General features: G+C 38.8%; 1 protein-coding gene across 40 annotated transcripts in view; it reads right to left on the bottom strand.

Moving 5' to 3' along the window:
- Positions 1–18,956, bottom strand: part of LOC136843719 (RNA binding protein fox-1 homolog 1-like) — a 483,433-nt gene that overhangs the window by 84,413 nt on the left and 380,064 nt on the right. For 36 of the 40 annotated variants that reach the window (XM_067112321.1, XM_067112335.1, XM_067112334.1 and 33 more), the window contains one exon: positions 7,154–7,362. In XM_067112321.1, the coding sequence (XP_066968422.1) occupies positions 7,154–7,362 (209 nt within the window). Of the gene's footprint in view, positions 1–7,153; positions 7,363–14,188; positions 14,332–18,956 lie in introns of those variants that run through there. The other 4 variants (XM_067112327.1, XM_067112320.1, XM_067112350.1 and 1 more) reach the window with 4 other exon arrangements.

Genomic DNA, 18,956 nt, shown 5'->3' with positions numbered 1-18,956 from the left:
GTACTTTGCTCCTATCTTAATAAAAAAAAAAATAAAGTCTTTGTAAGATGACAAAAAGGAGAAATAAGGCATACATCTTCGCCGTATTAAAAAATGTTATAACTCCTTACTACTTTATTTTTAATGTTATAACTCCTTACTACTCTATTGAAAGTAAGATTTTTTAAGCCCAAGAAGAAAGGGACGTGGAAAAGTAAGTGTTTTGAATTTGCTCTAAATATTCGCCTAGGCCTTACTTTGGGGAAGGAAAACAGTGATTCCTAATGAAATTAACTCCCCCCCCCCACGAATGGCGAGTATAATCAAAGAAACCCCTCCAATCATGCAAGTAACTGTTTTTGTATCAACGTTTGCAAGTGACAATAATTTGATTTGATTTATGAAAGTCTGGTCTCGGATATTTAGTTCACAATTAACAAAGACACAAAAACACAGACCAATAATAATATTCCCCCAATCATTTGGTTACTTTTACATACCTACACATACACTAAGCAAAGGTAGAAAAATTTCTTTTGATTCCAAATATGCTAGAAGAGCATTAGCCTGATTGCTGACCTCCAATAAAGCCCCTTCATAATGTGGGACTTTTAATTTTAGAACACGGCTCCTGCACTGCAATACCTTATGCAGGTGTGCCAAAATTTCAAACGGTGCTGTGCTTGAAACATTTTTCCACGGTAAAAAATTTTAGGATTCCGTTACTATAACTTGCTGGGAATCACCAAGCAATGATACAGTAAGAAAAAAAAATGCCAATTATGATAAAAAAATTTTTCTTAGTATTGGAATATAATCAACTGTGATTTGGCGAACCACATTCGACGCTGGTTGAGCAGTCACTAAAGAAACCTACATTATTACTATTATTACTCAAAAAATGAACCCTATTCATATGAAACAAGCCCACACGGGCCATTGACTTGAAATTCAAGCTTCAAAAGAATATGGTGTTCAATAGGAAGTAAGAGAAGGTAAAGAGCAATACAGAAAGAAGAGCTCTCACTTATTAAATAGAAAAAAACAAATTAATAAATTAATAAACAAATAAATATGTATTAAAATGCAACGAAAATAGCATTAGGGTAGTAATGCATTGTATCTTCCCTTGAACTTCATAAGTACCAATTGCTTGACATCCTCTGGGAGGCTCTTCCACTGTCCAACAGTGTGAGAGAATACAGGGACCTCTGGAACTGTGAAGTTCGACAGCGAGGCACATTTATTGCATATTGATGCTGCCGTTCAGCGAAACTGGTTGCTCTCGGCAGGTAAAGGGGATCAGGAATCAATTGTGAACGTGAAAGATCTCTGTTGAAATACAACTTATGAAAAAGTGACAAAAAAGAGACCATCATTCGATGGTCCAAGTCATAACTGCTAATTTTAGGAAATAAAAACCTACCACCACGAACCACTCTATCAAAAAGAGATAAATCTTTGGCAGAAGCAGACAGCCACACTGGAGAACAGTATTCTAGTCAAGGAAGCACAAATGACCGAAAACAGGTTGCACTGATTTTATCTCTGTTATAAAATTTAATATGAGGCCTTAAGAACAATACCTAACTTTTGTGAGACATTTGCTGAAACTTTCATTATTTGCTTCTCAATGCTGAAAATTTCATTGTTTGTTTCTCAAAAGCTGCACCTAGAATAGTTAAAGCTTCAGACTTATTCAAGAAAGTTCCATCCACCTGAAGGGGAAGATGGGGTGGAAAATCTGTACGTGATCTGATAATCAAATGTTTTCATTTTACTGGAGTTCGGCCTCATACCCCACCAACTACACCATTCACTGATCTGGTTCATGTTCCGATTGAGGCTGAGGGCAGCTTCATTTCTCATTAGTGGAGACTTTGCTACACCCACAAGTGTTGCATCGTCAGCATACTGAACAATCTTGTTTTCCAGGCCAACCATATCACTTGTATACACTAAAAATAACAGTGGACCAAGAACACCGCTCTGTGAAACTTCGGACAAAATAAGTCTTGGTTCACTAAAGATCTCATCAACAGCAAATCGCAGCTGCCTACGTATATGGAAATCTTGAAGTAATCCTAAAACCTATCTACCCACTCCAAGATTCTGAAGTTTATAAAAAATGACTTGTGATTTATTAAATCGAAAGCAGCACTAAAACCTATTTGAATTACTCTGCACTCAAAACCCCTATCAAATGGCAAGTCAAGTCTAAAAGAGCATTTGCTTCCTATATGCATACTGACTATCAGCTAACAATCCTTTAGATTCTACATGTGGCTTAAAAATAAGTTTTTCAGCAACTTTGGAGAACACCGGGAGAATAAAAATTGGCCTGTAGTTACTGCAATTTGCAGATGTGCCACTCTTTGGAACAGACATTATATCATTAAGCTTGCGCTCATCCGCAAAGGCACTACTTCGACATAAAAATCTATAGAATCTACTAAATTTGGAAGACAACACACTAGAAACTTTCTTAAAAAAAACAAAGGGAAGAAACCATCAGGATCTTCTCCACCCCAGTTAACAAGACTATCCAGATTTTTCTTAACATCCCTGGATCACAATGCAAGTTTTGTAGGGATGGGTTCAAGGAGAGGGACATCTCAGATGAATGCTTAGCTTCAAAATCTCGACAAAGCAGTTCAGCCTCTTCCCCAGGGCCAGTAATCAATCTACCATCATCTGCTAGTAGTAGTGGAATGGAAGGTGTCCCTGACCCAAAGACAGATGATACCAATTTGGTCCACCACAGATGAGGCAGAGTAATTCCTACAAGTTTCACCTTCAAGGAATTTTTTAAATTTCTCTCGGCTGTATGGTAAGTTCTATTCGCAGCACGACGGGACTCAACAAAAATTGTGTAATTTTCATTTGAACGATTTTGTCACCATATGTTGAATTTGGTTTGTTTGTAATGGTAGGCTCGTCTACATGCATCATCAAAGCATGGCTGGCTATTTGTCCTAATTTTGATAACCTGTCTAGGGATATATATCTTATAAAAATAGCCACCAGCATTTCATTTCATTTCCTCCTAGGATCAGGATCTAATATAGCATATGAAATATTTAGTGCCTGACAAGCTTCAAGAATGCGATCCCATTTGGCTCTAGATTTTAGACAGACCATTTTTCCAATGGTGGCATTAGGAATATGCTGACTGACAAGTATGGCCATCTCAATGGCACAATGATCAGAAGTGCCTATACAGTATATTCACATACCTTGGACTTGACAATGGCTGGAACATCTGTGGATATGAGGTCTAATTTATTACCTCCGGAATTACCTGGACAAAATCGGAGGTTACACAGAACTCAAGAGCAGTAAAGGAAGCACTATTGACCTAAAACAGGTTGCAATGATTTTATCAGTTATAAATATATGAGGCCTTAAGAACAATACCTAACTTTCGTGCAGCACTTAATGAAACTTTCATTAGATGTTTCTCTATAGTAAGATTTAAGTCAAAAGTTACACCTAGAATAGTTGAAAGCTTCAGACTCAATCAGCAAAGTCTCATCAACCTGAAAGGGAGGATGGGGTGGAAAATCTGTACGAGATCTGATAATCAAGAATGTTATCGTCATACTGGAGTTCAGCCTCATACACCACCAACTACACCATTCACTGATCCGGTCCATATCCCGACTGAGGCTGAGGGTAACTTCATTTCTCATAAGTGGAGACTTTACTACACCCACAAGTGTTGCATCATCAACATACTGAACAATCCTGTTTTCCATGCAAATAACCATATCACTTGTGTACCACCCAAAATAATAGTAAACCAAGAACACTGCCCCGTGGGGCTTGGGACAAAATAGGTGTTGGTTCACTAAAGATCTCATCAACGCCTAGTGATTTACTAAATCGAAAAAAGCACTAAAATCTATTTGAATTACTTTGCACTCGAAACCTTTATCAAGGTTCTCTTGCAAATAGCATGTAAAGTCTAAAAGAACATCGCAGGTACCTAACTGCTTTCTACATGCATAATGACTATCAGCTAACAATCCTTTAGATTAAACATAATTATATAGTGGCTCAAAAAAAGTTTTTCGACAACTTTGGAGAGGACAGGGAGAATAGAAATTGGCCTGTAGTTACTACTGTCTGCAGATATGCAACTCTTTGGAACAGGCACTGTATTACTAAGCTTACGCTCATCCGCAAAGATACTACATCAACATAAAAATCTACAGAATCTACTAATCTTGGGAGACAACACACTGGAAACCATTAAGATCTTCTCTACCCCTGCTATCAGGAGCGAATTAAAAATTTTATAGGAATAGGTTCGGGATGACAAGTATCAGGGAAAGGGACATCCTCAGCTGATTGCTTAGCTTCAAAAGCTCGATGAAGCAGTTCAGCCTTTTCCCTACAGACAGTAACCAATCAACCATCATCTGTTGTAGGCTAGTGGTAGAATGGAAGGTGAGCCTGACCCAAAGATCCAATTTGGTCCACCACAGATGAGGCCGATTACTTTCTTACAGTTGCTCTTGGCTGTATGGGAAGTTATACTTGAAGCATGGCAAGACTCAACAAAAATAATGTAATTTTTATATGAACAATTTCGTCGCCATGTGTTGAATTTGGTCTGTTTGTCATGGTAAGCTCTCCTACATGTTATCATAAAACCATGCCTGTTCATTTGTCAAGAATTTGATGACCTTTCTAAGAACATACCTTACTGAAATAACCATCAGCATTTCATTTAACTTCTTCTTGGGATCAGGAACTAATATAGCACCTGTATTATTATTAAGTGCCTAACCAGCTTCAATAATGTGATCCCAATTGGCTCTAGATTTCTGCCAGACCGTTTTTCCAATGGTGGCATTAGGAATATACCGATTGACCTAATGTCCATCTCAAAGGGGCAATGATCAGAAGTGCCTATATATTCACACACCTTGGGCTTGACAATAGCTGGAACATCTGTGAAAAAGAGGTCTAATCGATTACCAGAAATATGTGTGGGTTCCTCAATTAGCTGGACAAAATCGGAGGATACACAAAACTCAAGAGCAGACTGGCAATGTTGATTTGTGGAACTTGAATTTAGCCACTCGCTGTGCTTTGCATTAGTGTCTTCACAAATAACGAATGAAGCTTTTGAATCCTGAGACTGAACCATAATAATCCTTTCCAAGAGACAGTCGTATATAGAATCGTCGATATCTGGATTGGGGTAAACAGCAAATATGTACACATTGTAGAACTTACTGAAATTCTAAAACAAAGAACTTCGGGACAACTACACTCCAAATTTTTCTGACAATAAATGGGTCGTCCGGCCTGAAGTGTATATAACAAAACCCTGCGCATGTGGGATGTTGCGACGATAAATAAAACCATGGCCATCAAACCCAGGGACTAAAAACATCAAATTGCAGTTGCGGGCACAACTCTGGAGATCAAGAACATCTGACTTTAAGCCTTTAATATTTGAGTAAAGTACTTTGCAATTTTTCTTAATGAAATGAATGACAGGTCCAGGGTTCAGTTCAATGTCTCCCGAAAGAATTAAAATTAACTAAACATAAAATCGCTAGCAAAACTCATAAACAGGCTAATAACAACAGCAACATTGTAAAAATCAACAGAACAATAAACAACATCATCATCAACAACGATATTTACATTATTTACAAAAATACTGTTGAATGTATATAAAAACGTGACCATGTGTCACTGAAAGAAAAGAGCCGCAAGCAACTGGTCGACAAGGTGGGCCTGGCACACCTTGTATAGCAAATAAGAAATCCGCTAGTCAGGATGGATTTACTGTAGAAACTATAAAATGCTCAGAAGGAAAAAATATGATAAAGACAAAGGCACTTCCCTGATAATCCACCAAGCGACTTTTGGTTTCTCATCACCCTGTCCTACACACTTTTCGAAGGGCTATGACACAATCCACGGTTGGAGAACAAGGCTTGTATTCAGAGTAACCATCTCTTAGAAGGGTTGCCTACCAAGGGTAAAGCTGGTTTGATTTCATTGTCCCTCTCCTACATAACGCAAGTCAGCTTTCCTACAAAAATACACTAATCATCCCCAATAAATTTTGCTTGTATATCGTAATTACTTTCACACTTCACTTAAAGACATGAATATCCAGCAGCTCTGCAATAAATGATATTATTCTTTACCGCTTTCGTTCAAACACACAAAGCACCGCGTTTGCCCTCACGTAGGTCTTCAAGTTGAGGTTATTCCTCAAACTGCGTAAGCTTTGCGCGGGCCAGTAAATGTAAGCGCTCCTTGACATGACATTTTTTTGTTTTGTTAAGCTGTGTGACTCGAACACTTCAATGGGCCGGGAAAGAAAAAATTCTGCTTTTTCTATGTCACTCACTTTGCCCTTCCTGGACATTATTCGAGGTAGCCGTACCTACAGAAGATCAGACTAAACCAGTGCCGCTGTCAGACACAATTATGTCGTTATAGGATAGACTGAGAAGGAAGCATATGAGAGAGAGAGAGAGAGAGAGAGAGAGAGAGAGAGAGAGAGAGAGAGAGAGAGAGAGAGAGAGAGAGAAAACGTCAATTGAAACGAGTCATTTCTTGGTGCTTAAGCATTTTGGCTGTGTGAGCTCACTACCACTAAATTTCAAGGCCAATTAGACTAATATTTAGGCCATAAAACAAAAAAATTTGGCTATATTTTCGGATCAAAAGATTCAAAATAAAAGATGATGGACGATTTTAAGGCAAAACCCTCATCCTGATTGCGATGAAGACCTGGCCGAGACGGGAGTTGAGTTGTCAACGACAAGGAGCATTTAAATCCTGAGGAAAGCCAAGAAAATGACGAAAAACAAAAACGTCAACATAAATAATGAAGTTCCTTCAATGACATATAATGTTAAAGTGAAATACATGGATTTATGAAACACGAAAAAAATGCCTGAATGACCAATATAAAAGGAACGTTTACTTCTTCACACTCCAGAGCAAGATGTCTCCAATCAATAACAAACGAAAAATATACAATCCAATGGTGCAAAGATCTACAGGAGAGAGAGAGAGAGAGAGAGAGAGAGAGAGAGAGAGAGAGAGAGAGAGAGAGAGAGAGAGAGAGAGAGAGAGAGAGAGAGAGGGGGGTGGGGAATTCTTGGGTCAAATTTGCGACCTCTTCGGTCCTTACCTCGACGACACTGTGACAGGGACGCCAGGGACGGCAGCGGTGGGTGTGGTTTGTGGTGCTGGGGGTGCTCCGGGGGCGCCAGGTGCCGGGGCCCCCGGGGCTCCCGGCGGCGAAAAAGGCGGCCCTTCTTTACCGGGATCTGCTTTTACGCCCGCCTCGCCGTTCTGACTGTAGGGGAACGGCGCAGCCATAGTCGTTTGCACCATGTGCTGGAAAGAAAAAAAGACCAATGTTAGTTTTCATTAAAATTAAATACAAAGTTTGTATGTATAATATATAAATACACACACACATACACGTACATAAATGCATACACATGTATAATCAATTCGTGAGGAAAAGTGCACCCCGATATCAATACCTCAACTTGACCTGGTTGCCATGGTCAAGGTCACAATGAGGGAGCTTCCCGGCACCTCTGACCCTTTGCTAGCACGCGGAGCACCTTATACTTTCAACACCATTTTGAAAGACAAAAAGTGGGTAAAGGCAGTAGTGAATGATGGAACGTGTTTTGCGTCATGAATTTATATGCCACCTGTGCTACTCTGAAAGTGAAACGCTCCATTTAATTCAAGTGAATAAAACTCGGACATTTCAGGAATGTTCAACTCCAACGTTCGACCAATAAGAAGTTAACTATTCCTCTATAAGGATAATCAATGTAAAACACGAACCAGCGACATGATAAAACAAATAAAAAATGCAAGCGAAATCGAGTTTTCTGTACAAGCCGCAGCCCATGAAGCTTTCAGCGACGGCCCGGTGGTGGCCTGTCCTACAGCGATGCCAGACACACGATCATGGCTAACTTTAACCTTGAATAAAATAAAAACTACTGAGGCTAGAGGGCTGCAATTTGTTAAGTTTGATGATTGGCGGGTGGATGATCAACATAGCAATTTTGCAGCCCTCTAGCCTCGGTAGTTTTTAAGATCTGAGGGCGGACAGAAAAAGTGCACCCGGACGGACAGACAAAGCCACCTCAATCATTTTCTTTTGCAGAAAACTAAAAAGCCTACCGACAGTCGCCGTTAATAATTTGCTGTGATAACCAAAACAAACTCGAACAAGCAGAGCAACCTTACTGATTCACCATTCAGCAAAACCCACCATCTTTGGATGACTTTGCCCTCCCTCATATCTAGAACCTTCAGCCAGCCACCTTCTTGCATTATTTCTGGTTATGTCACTATGACTCAACTTGAAATCTTCTACTGTTCTTGTTGACTGTTAATGGTTTTAGGAAAGACCAAGCTATCCAGCCTGGTGTTCCACCAAAACATACTGGCCCAACGTCGTTTTTTAATCTATTATTACATGCGGATGTTTTTGGAAATGATTTAGAACAGTATGCAGATGACTATAAAATTCATTTGCAACTAAGGTCATAGTTATAGTAATATTTACTACAGGATAACTACAAAACTGCACTACTAACCATTAATATATGTTATACAAAACACAAAAAGACCGCGTGCATGCGTGTCTGAAACACCTCATTAAATACCTCTATGTTCGAGACCCGGAAACAACATCTGTGAACTTAATTCGAACAAAGCCTCGTGAATGATCCAAATGGAAACAGGCATTCACTCGCTTCCCTTCCTGGAGGGAAATACTACTATATTAGTCTCGGCCTCAAAAGACAACTGTTTTACTCATCACAATGTTGATGGTTTACATTTGAAATAACTGAAAACGCCGGAGCTAATTATATAAAATCCAAGAACCACGATCGTTGGGTAACCGACAACACCGCCACATATTCCAGCTATTACAATGATTAGACTAAAGAAAAAATTCATCACAATGGCTGGCACAGTATGAGTTTTCCCAAGAGCCACTATTCTTCAAGATGACCAAGCAAGAAACCCACTTCACTATCAAGCAACATTCAAGACAAACAACTCTTATTTAATAAAGAAAGTTTCTCTTACATCGGCCGCCCCCCAACCCCCCAAAAATCAGCGTAAATATCTCAACATTGTTTTACAAAACACAGGTTCCCCGTAACAAAGTTACGCCGGACTAAAGAAGAGTAACACCCGAAGAAAACCAACCAAATAAAAAAGCCGTCAAAGTAACAGCACCAAAGGAAATTCGCAACACCAGCATTATTTAACAGTAAAAATAATGTAAACCGTAAAACATAATTTTCTTTATCATCACTGACATAAAAAGGTAGCGGCTGCATCGACAAAAGAACACTCCACATACATTTATGAAGCAAACTTCATGTCGAAAATGAAGGCAGTTTCTCAAGAGGCCTCGATAAAATAAAACGAATTTAAAATGCCCCTTTAACATCCACGTTTTAATATAAACCCAAGTTCAAATGAAACAAGTTAAGAAATGTTTAAACTCGGAAAAACCTAACTATTCAGGTACCTGAAAAAAGATATTTAAAAAGAGGGACTGGTTCTTTTGGTGTTTTGTAAGGTTTTTCAAAAGTCCATTAAATGCTACTTATATACATTTAAATTTTCATTTTCTGACAAATTGCCACATACACTTCAAGTACGAGATAATTCACGAAAAAAACCAACACTACTGTGAATTTACAAAAAATAATCCCAAAGAATAAAACTTCCCATTATCAGATGATCAATATGCTTACACATTATCCTTCTCTGTTGTGCATATTCGGCCCCACTCACTCATGAGCTTCCTGTATGTTTAATGAGTGAGTTCCTGTATGTTTAATCACTTAAGGGTCGGTACTTATGAACGATGTTCGCGCACACGGTAAGGGCGAGTATATATAGTGTGCCAAGGAGCAAGAGACAATGGTGACAGGACCATTCTTGTAACTTATTTCAGAATCATGGAGCGGGTGCATATGCTTAAGGATTACTTCAAGATTTCGTTACAGGTAGGGAGCTGCGAGTTGCTGTTGATGAGATCTTTAGTGAACCAAGACCTATTGTGCCCGGAGTCCCAAAGGGTAGTGTTCTTGGTTCACTCTTAATTTTTGGTGTACAGTATACAAGCGATAAGGTTGTTGGCCTGGAAAACAAGATTGTTCAGTATGCTGATGATGCAGCACTTATGGGTGTAGTAGTCTCCACTTACGAGAAATGAAGCTGCCTCAGCCTCAATCGGAACATGAACCGGATCAGTGAATGGTGTAGTCGGTGTGGTATGAGGCTGAACTCCAGTAAAATGAAAACACTACTGATTAGCGGATCTCGTACAGAATTTCCACACCATCCTCCCCTTCAGTTGGATGGAACTTTCCTGAATGAGTCTGAAGCTTTAACTATTCTAGGTGTAACTTTTGAGAAAGATCTAATGTAAGTTGCAGCAAATTCAGGCATTGTTCGTAAGGCCTCATATTTATAACAAGGGCAAAATCAGTGTAACCTGTTTTAGGTCATTTGTGCTTCCTTGACAAGAGTACTGTTGTCCAGTGTGGCTGTCTGCTTCGCCAGAGATTTATCTCTTTTAGACAGAGTGGTTCGTGGTGGTAGGTTTCTGTTTCCTAATAGCAGCAGTTATGACTTGAACCATCGACGGATGGTCTCTTGTATGTCACTTTTTCATAAGTTGTATTTGAATAGAGATCTTTCGCATTCACAATTGATCCCTGATCCCCTTTTCGTACCGAGAACAACCAGATTCACCCAACAACAGCACCAATATGCAGTAAAATGCATCGCTGTCAAACTTCTTAGTTCCAGAGGTTCTTTATTCCTTAAACCGCTGGGTTGTGGAACAGCCTCCCTAAGGATGTCGTGCAATTGGAACTTCAAAAGTTCAAGCGAAGATGCAATACATTACTGCCCTAATGCTATTCCTGTGGGCTTGTTCCATATGAGTACGGTTAATCTTCTGAATAATAACAATAATAATAATAATAATTTAATAATAATACGAAACTTTTCATTTGGGAGAAAAACTCTCTTATTAATAATAATATAATAATAATAATACGAAACTTTTCATTTGGGAGAAAAACTCTGTATCACGAGAGTTCATAAATTTTCTAAAGGGTCCTTGTGGATCCTTTAGGACAAACTTTTCATTATTCTGATCATAATTCGCATTTAGATCTTCCTAGATTATACGACCCACCACGCAGTACTAGACTGTTAATTTTAAGTCTTGCTTTTTTTTCAAGGTTAATGCAACACAATTTTGTTCCAATTGTCACCGAACTAGGAAACAATCTTCCCAATCGTGTAGCTGAACGAACCGTTGGAACTACAGAAGTTCAAACTAGGTGAAATTGAACGAATGTGAAGCAAGTAAAATCGCATTACTATCAAGCACTGGCGCACATGAGTCCCGTTCGTGGTCAATTGTTGTTTTCATTGGTTTTCTTTTGTTATTTCTTTTACCCAGGTTATGGCAAATGTAAGAGCCCTTTGACAAGAATATTTCAATCAAAGTTTAGACCATTTATCTCATCCACTCAGGAAGGGTTTTTTTTTTCCTGATTGATTTATTCTGCACTTGCGCAGAATTCAGGTGTTTTCTCAAGTGTAGGCTTCACTACCGCCAACCAAACAGGTACATTTTGCTGTAGCAAACGTGCAAACGTTCAGTGCAAGATATAAATTGAGAAACTCTCTCTCTCTCTCTCTTGCAATTAACGTTTGCTAAAAAAAAAAAAAACTGCACGCAACATACGCACACATACAAAACTACCAATCAAAGACAGAAAATGGCTAGAAACAAAGCAGTCGGCATATGTAAGTGACAAATGAAAACCTTAGAGAGAGAGAGAGAGAGAGAGAGAGAGAGAGAGAGAGAGAGAGAGAGAGAGCGGTGTTTCAAGGTCTCAACACATCTGCTGTCGCGAGAGGGAGGGAGGGAGCAGTAGGGCAATTAACTCAATACAGCAGCCATTGTCTGGCTTAATGATTCACACGAAAACAGCGCTGTAAGGCTTCCAGTTTCCTATATCTATGACAATGCATTCTTAGTACTGTTATTGGAACCCAGTTGGGAAATTTGGACAATCTTGGGACCTTACCTTCAGGACAAAATTGCTCTAATACTGCATTCATTTCCTAACCAACTACAATTATAATTAGCACTCATATTCAGCCGTGTTTGTACCCCTCGATAATGTGAATGCTACTTATTTTGCAAAGCCCCAGCAATCATCTTCTGAGAAGTCCAACTATCACAGTGACATGCATTTTGAGTAGCCTACTTCATTATTTTTATCGTAAAACCTGCCGAAGTCTTCAGACTAGTATTACTGATGAAAACTGCATGGGTAGGCTGTAAAACTGTCTCAGTACTGTGTATCTATACATTTACGTTTGGAAGATAAGTTATTCTCTTCACTCTTAACTTTCTACTATTCTCATTTGGATCTTTTCATCTGCTAGAACCTGCTTTGCAAATTAATACCCACTAGTTTAGTTCACCATGAATTTTCACCTTATCAGCTTTGTGCATCTATCCCATCGGACATGTTTGCACATAGGAAGACTGACTGAGTATTCACTTACATAAAATTCCATCTCTCAAATTAAATTTTATAAAGCCTCCCTTAGGTGTCAAGTGCTTAATTAAGAAAATGTAGGTAAGGAAAGTGTGTTCGTTCGGGGTGCAATTTTCACATGGCGTAATTGTGATGACGTCTGAGTAGGTAACAGCTTTCCAATATGCAATGTCTAAAACCGAACAAATAAAGTAATGTTTTAGTACCGCCCTCTTATTTCTTTTCTCGGAATTTCGCACAATCGTCAAGCTTTACTGCACTTGTTGACTGCCTTGTGGGAACATTCTATGACAACATTCAGGAATGCAAGGTGAAGTCGATTACCACTGGCAGGTACCAGGTATCACCACCACCGCAACCACCATAAAAAGTGGATACAATATCATGGATTTTTCAGACTAGTTTGTTACACGAGAAAGTGATAACGCGTCCATCCTAAGACTTATGTAAGTTATTATACAGGCAAAAATAAAAGACACAAAATTGGCTGGAAATAATAATATGTAGTCCCACAAAGTGTGGAAAGCAAAATTATCCTGAGGTCCTGGTTAAATAAATGTATTAGTCACATTCCCAAAGGCTGGAGAGTGGAATGTCCAATAGCCATGCGTCATCAATGACACAAGAGAAAATGGAAATTTGTTTGCGCTAAAATCTGAGTCAGTAAATAATGACAGTTCTACACAGATTCTTCCACGAGATAGAGAACATACCATTAAAGCTCCGTGCTGAACGGGAGGACACACCTATAGTAGAGAGGGTCTATTCAGCTATTTCATCAGCTCCTCTCCTGGGACTGCGTTCCAATGTCTTATGACAATACCCCGGCTAACAACGTTCGCGAGAATAAGACTTTGGGGCAAGAACAAACATAATATACAGTAGTGTGTCGATAAATAAAGTGAAAAAGAACAATGAAGATCTGGTAATGGTAAAGGAAATTCTCCTATTTGGTGTGTGTGTGTATATCTATATGTGCATATATACATATATTTATGTATATAAATATGTATGTATGTATGTGTTATATATTCCTTTTTTATAGAGAGAGGAAAATAAGGGAAGACGTTCCATCAAGCTCCATCACGAATGCAAGTAGCCTAGTGTGCGCAACACCAGTCCGTTCATTTGCCGTGCAACATCAGCATAAGCTGGGGCTTGGGGTCTCTCAGCCAGTAGATCCTCCCCCTCGTATTATCACCTTGTTCCACCCCTTTGAAGCCTTGGCCCAACCCATGGTCTTTCAACTCCCACTTTGATTATTGATCATGTCTGCATGTCTTTTAACGATTTGCCACAACCCAACACCGACAATGCACAAGAAACCTTATCTTGTTCAAGAATTCTCCAGAATCATGAAGTAAATATGTTAGCTCACAGTATCTTTTTTGGGGAGGTTAATAGCATAGCTAACACTCATGGATAAATCACTCTTTCACCTTCAATATCCTAAGTTAAAGAGGTCATTTTCTGAGAAAATTAAATTCTCCAACGCCAGTTATGAAGAAAAATGATCGATCACTCCTTATATCACAAAAGCACTAAATATCGTAAATAGGTAGTTCTAAACTCACTATTTTAGGTATGGGCCTCATAAAAACCTGGAAGTACTTGCGTACCGACGACAGCGAAAGCTACGTAATTGCAAGAAATGTGTCTGTGCGCACGCGAGAACGTCAGCCAAGAAACTAACGTGGTGCCTCTGTACCTGTATGTATGTGTGTTTGAGCGGGGAAGAGAGAGAGAGAGTCGTGACAGGGCTCCACCAGTGACTCAACCACCAGTCAATTGACGTACACTCAGCACGCACACACGTCCTCTCTCTCGCTCAAAACACACACCAAGCCCTTTATTCCATGCAACAAACAGTCATTCTTCATCCCCTCCTCCCGGTACAGCACCAGCTATCCCTTCGGCGCCTCCCTTTTCATTTCTCCTTCAACATGTAAACAAAGATCACCAACAAGTGATTCATGCCATCCTCAATACACGTCACACTCGATGCACATGGTTTTGTAACACATGTACGCAGGGCTGTGCGCGCAGATAAGTTAGGAGAGCATGAGAGGATTATCAAAGAGTATCTGGCATCGTTCAATCCAAAACCAACACAAGAATACGGGGGAGAGAGAGACTAGAGGCCAAGTGCTGCATATAAACAAAGACGCTCATTCACAAATTCAACCAATTGGCTTTAAGACTGAAGTTTTACAGGAAGCGGGACTAGCAGTGACTGCGCGCGCACGCGCACGCGCACACACACACACACACACACACACACACACAGTTACACCACATTCCACGCCATGGACGGGTCCATAACGATACACACTAAGGCCCTTTAGTACAACGTGGCTAAGTGTAGGGGCAAACAAAAGGAAAAATATATTGATATTGAATTAGCGGCCTGTTTCCAATGAATGATACAGTTTAGTTATTACATCGCCCCTTAAGGCCTAGCTGATACTGTCGTTTTACCATGCAATTCATTCTTGGAAATAATTATTATGAAGGCGGTTCTCCGCATTCACAAAGAATTCAAGAAAACTGTAACGTCAGAAGACTTACTAATAGAGAGAGAGAGAGAGAGAGAGAGAGAGAGAGAGAGAGAGAGAGAGAGAGAGAGAGAGAGAGAAATGTGCTACGCGCTAGTAGGCTATAAGCATGAAAGCTATTCGGCCTTCCACAGTGCCACTGAATAACTGTCCTTGGAACCTACAGCCTTGAAGAACATTCTCAAGAACTAGATTAAAATTTCATTTGTATGTGTTTTCCAAAATTTTATTCACCGCTACTGTACCTGTCTCGCCTTCTTGAGTATAACTGAAATCACATGTCAATTCACTTAAAACGAAAATCATCAAGCACGGCCGGTCACTTGTCAGAGTATAACCGATTTCCTAATACCCGGTATCCTGTTCCATTTCTAATGTGATACATTTCGTTTAAGGGATACATAAAGCATAAACCACCTTTCCAGCTGGGACCCATGGGTTTCCCTATTATCTAAAATCAGTGGTGTTTTCTCTTTAATTATGTTACGTTTAATTGCTTCTTGTCAAACTAAATAATGTACCTAATCCAAACGGCAATATGTAACAACTGTATCGCTTTCTGGAGGACTGACGAAGTCTTTGACTTTTTAATCAATAAATTTAAAAGCTGCTACCCATACACACGGAACGCAAACGTGCAACAATCAACTGTTTTGAAGCCCATTTAGAATACCACTTGTTTACATCCAAGACGATCACGACCATAAACACGAGTTCAAATCTGCTCAAACTATTATTACTGCTTTGGATTTGATTGCTCACAAGGCTCCCATACATAACTTCCGTAACTTCTGTAACGGAGCTTACGTAAAGGCCGCCTTTACAGCTTTTCATTTGAGAAGCAATACACATTTGTTAATGAAGGTGCTATCCAAATCAACAACCTTTCATGCTTTTAGTTTTGCTACAAATTTTCGATTACTCATGGGACGGATTTCTAAGTGATGTGTGAGGCCGCACACTGCCAAGATTTCCATACTGATCTGCCTCTCACATCTCGTGCTTTGCTTCCTACCAAGGATTCGTAGGGCATCGGTTACTTGTACTAATATTATCAGGAAAAATATTGGATGCTGTTTTAGCGCTTGTAACGTTTACAGAAATGACGGTATTATGAGACATACATATATACATACATGTATATATAATATAATATAATATATATATATATATATATATATATATATATATATATATATATATATATATATATATATATATATATATATATATACATAGCTGTATATGAGCAGAGTATATTTTTGTAATTATACCATCTGGTCTTCAGTGACTATAGTTCCCTATTTTCAGATATAAAGTGTTTGCAATGTGCAAGGGACAAGAACGAACATGCTTCAATAATTTGTCTAATACCGTTCTTCTTACCGCAATTCACTGCAAGAACTTGAGAGACGGTTATTTAGCCATTGAAATCACCAACCCTCCACCGTATTAATGTCTGCTCACTTTCATTTCTTCCATGTTAAAGAAAAAATCAGTTTCATCGAGAACCTTCATATTGGCATAGCGGGCTGAGGTTGGGTTTGGGTTGATTCCACGACTGTGAAGAATGGTTTCGGTCTGACGTGGTCAGATCTCTCACCCTCGCATCCCACAACTACTTTTAATGCAGTCTGGTGACATTGTAACACAAATTCCTGAGGTTAATGTTCTTTCGTAGGCATTACATTTAACATTATTTGCTGCTGCCACTTCATCATCTTCAACTGCATTCACTAAAAACAAACTTAACAGGTAATCCCTGTTCCCAATGGATACATATCATCTTGGCTGAATTCTTCTATCTATTCTCTGAAGTGTTCTTTCATCTCCGAGACTACATATAGAGTAGTGAACGCCCTCCTCTCTCTCAGGAAAAACAAAATGTAAATACAATGAACTGTATGAAAGTGATATGACATTTACTAAGTTACAAGCAGGATATTAATATGCAAAACAATGCCCATGGTTACGATGAACCGACAGAAAAACAGCAAGCACACAAAAGGCTGCAAAATTGTTATTCGTCAACGCAATAACTACAACAATGTAAAAATACCAAACTGTACTTATCTATTACTCATTCGAGTTAAGGGACAGATATAAGATTTATGAACAAATCGATTCTGCCGATTATTTAACTTTCCTGATTTATTGCTTCCACCTTCACCATCCAGAATTCCTCTCCACAGTTCAATTGGCTCTGTTTCATCTATCACTCAGATCTACTGAGCTCTTCTTACTGGAAACCCTCTTAGTTATTTCACCTCCTCAGGCTATTTCTACCATATTATTCATCTGCTTTTAATAGAAATGTTACTGAATCTTTCACTTTTATAAACACTCTGGTCAGTCATTTAATTTACTTCAAAAGTGTCTGGGACAGGTCACAAAGTTCAAATTGCTAAATCGAAAGCCAAAATATCAGTTCTTGTTTGAAAAAAAAAAAAAAAAAAAAAAAAAAAATTTTTTGTCTTCGTCCAAATTTTCATAAACATGTTGGCTTTACTAGCTCGTTTGGAACACTGCTCTCATATCTGAAATACTTTACCATTTGTTTTCCGTCTCGACTGGGAGAGTTCCTCCTATCGTAAGACCCGCCAGATCATTTCCCTCATGTACTCGGTTTGCACGGATTTGTGGAGACTTCTGGTCCAACAGGTTTTAGAATTCTATTCCTCCTGTTTTTCCACGTCTTTCGATTCCTTCTTCCCTCCTCCCTAATTACATACTTCGGACAGATGGAGGTATTTTCGTCAGTATATGTATATATGTGTGTGTGTGTATATATATATATATATATATATATATATATATATATATATATATATATATATATATATATATATATATATAGTTATACAGATTTTGTTCTGATCTGTAAATACTACATAAAATCCTGTCAGTTTACCAGAATAAAAAAAAAATATAGTAGTAGTAAGCCATCACTTGTTTATGTCTTTTCAGGCCCGATTTACTGAGCAGAAATTTGAGCTTTTTAAAGTTGACATTTACCAAAAAGGACACGAAGTCAATCGACGTTCCTGAGCTTCAGGCTGGTTCATGGCCACACTTGTCCTTCTGTTTGGGGGTTAATGGTAGAAGAGAGGAGACTATAATAGTAGGAACACCATGAAAAGGGTGCTTCGTTGCTTTGTTGAATCAGACAAGGGAGCGAGCAAAGCTGCGTCGGTAAAATTCTATAATTTAATAGGGCCTATATGTTGTAGGCATTCATCTCCTTCTTACCTGAGGAGACCCTCACAATTCACATGGATTCGCTAACATTGCTGCTAGTATAACTTCATTCATAAAAATACCAAATGTATCTACTTCACATGAACTGCACAAGTGCTTTCGCAATATATCCCGGTTCTTACTTTATTGGTCCATCCACTCTTGTCTTGATGTTATCATACGACAGTGCCATAATTAGCAAAAAAAAAAAAAAAAATCGTGGTGAAGACAGATAATATCTGAAACTTAATGTACATGTTAAAAGTAGCTCACGGGAGGTGAAGGGAATATCATTTCAGTACTGTTGAAAAATAATAATTTTACCTTATTGTTATCCCTTGATTTCACAAAATCAACAACGCATAATTAGAAAATATCCTCTCCACGCAATGCAGAGATTAAACGCTTTATTTCTACTGACACAGCGTTTAGTAGGAAAGCGGGGAAATCGGCTGGCAACTTCAACGTCGTGAATAACGTTATTTATGAGCCATTTCATATATGAAGAATAGTAAACCAAGCACGGAACAGATTGACGTAGGAAACGGAG

Source organism: Macrobrachium rosenbergii, chromosome 12 (genome assembly GCF_040412425.1).
Source record: "Macrobrachium rosenbergii isolate ZJJX-2024 chromosome 12, ASM4041242v1, whole genome shotgun sequence".
In the NCBI taxonomy this organism is placed as follows: domain Eukaryota; kingdom Metazoa; phylum Arthropoda; class Malacostraca; order Decapoda; family Palaemonidae; genus Macrobrachium; species Macrobrachium rosenbergii.
Note: the sequence above shows the minus strand (reverse complement) of the source record. Positions and strands in the feature narration are given on the sequence as shown.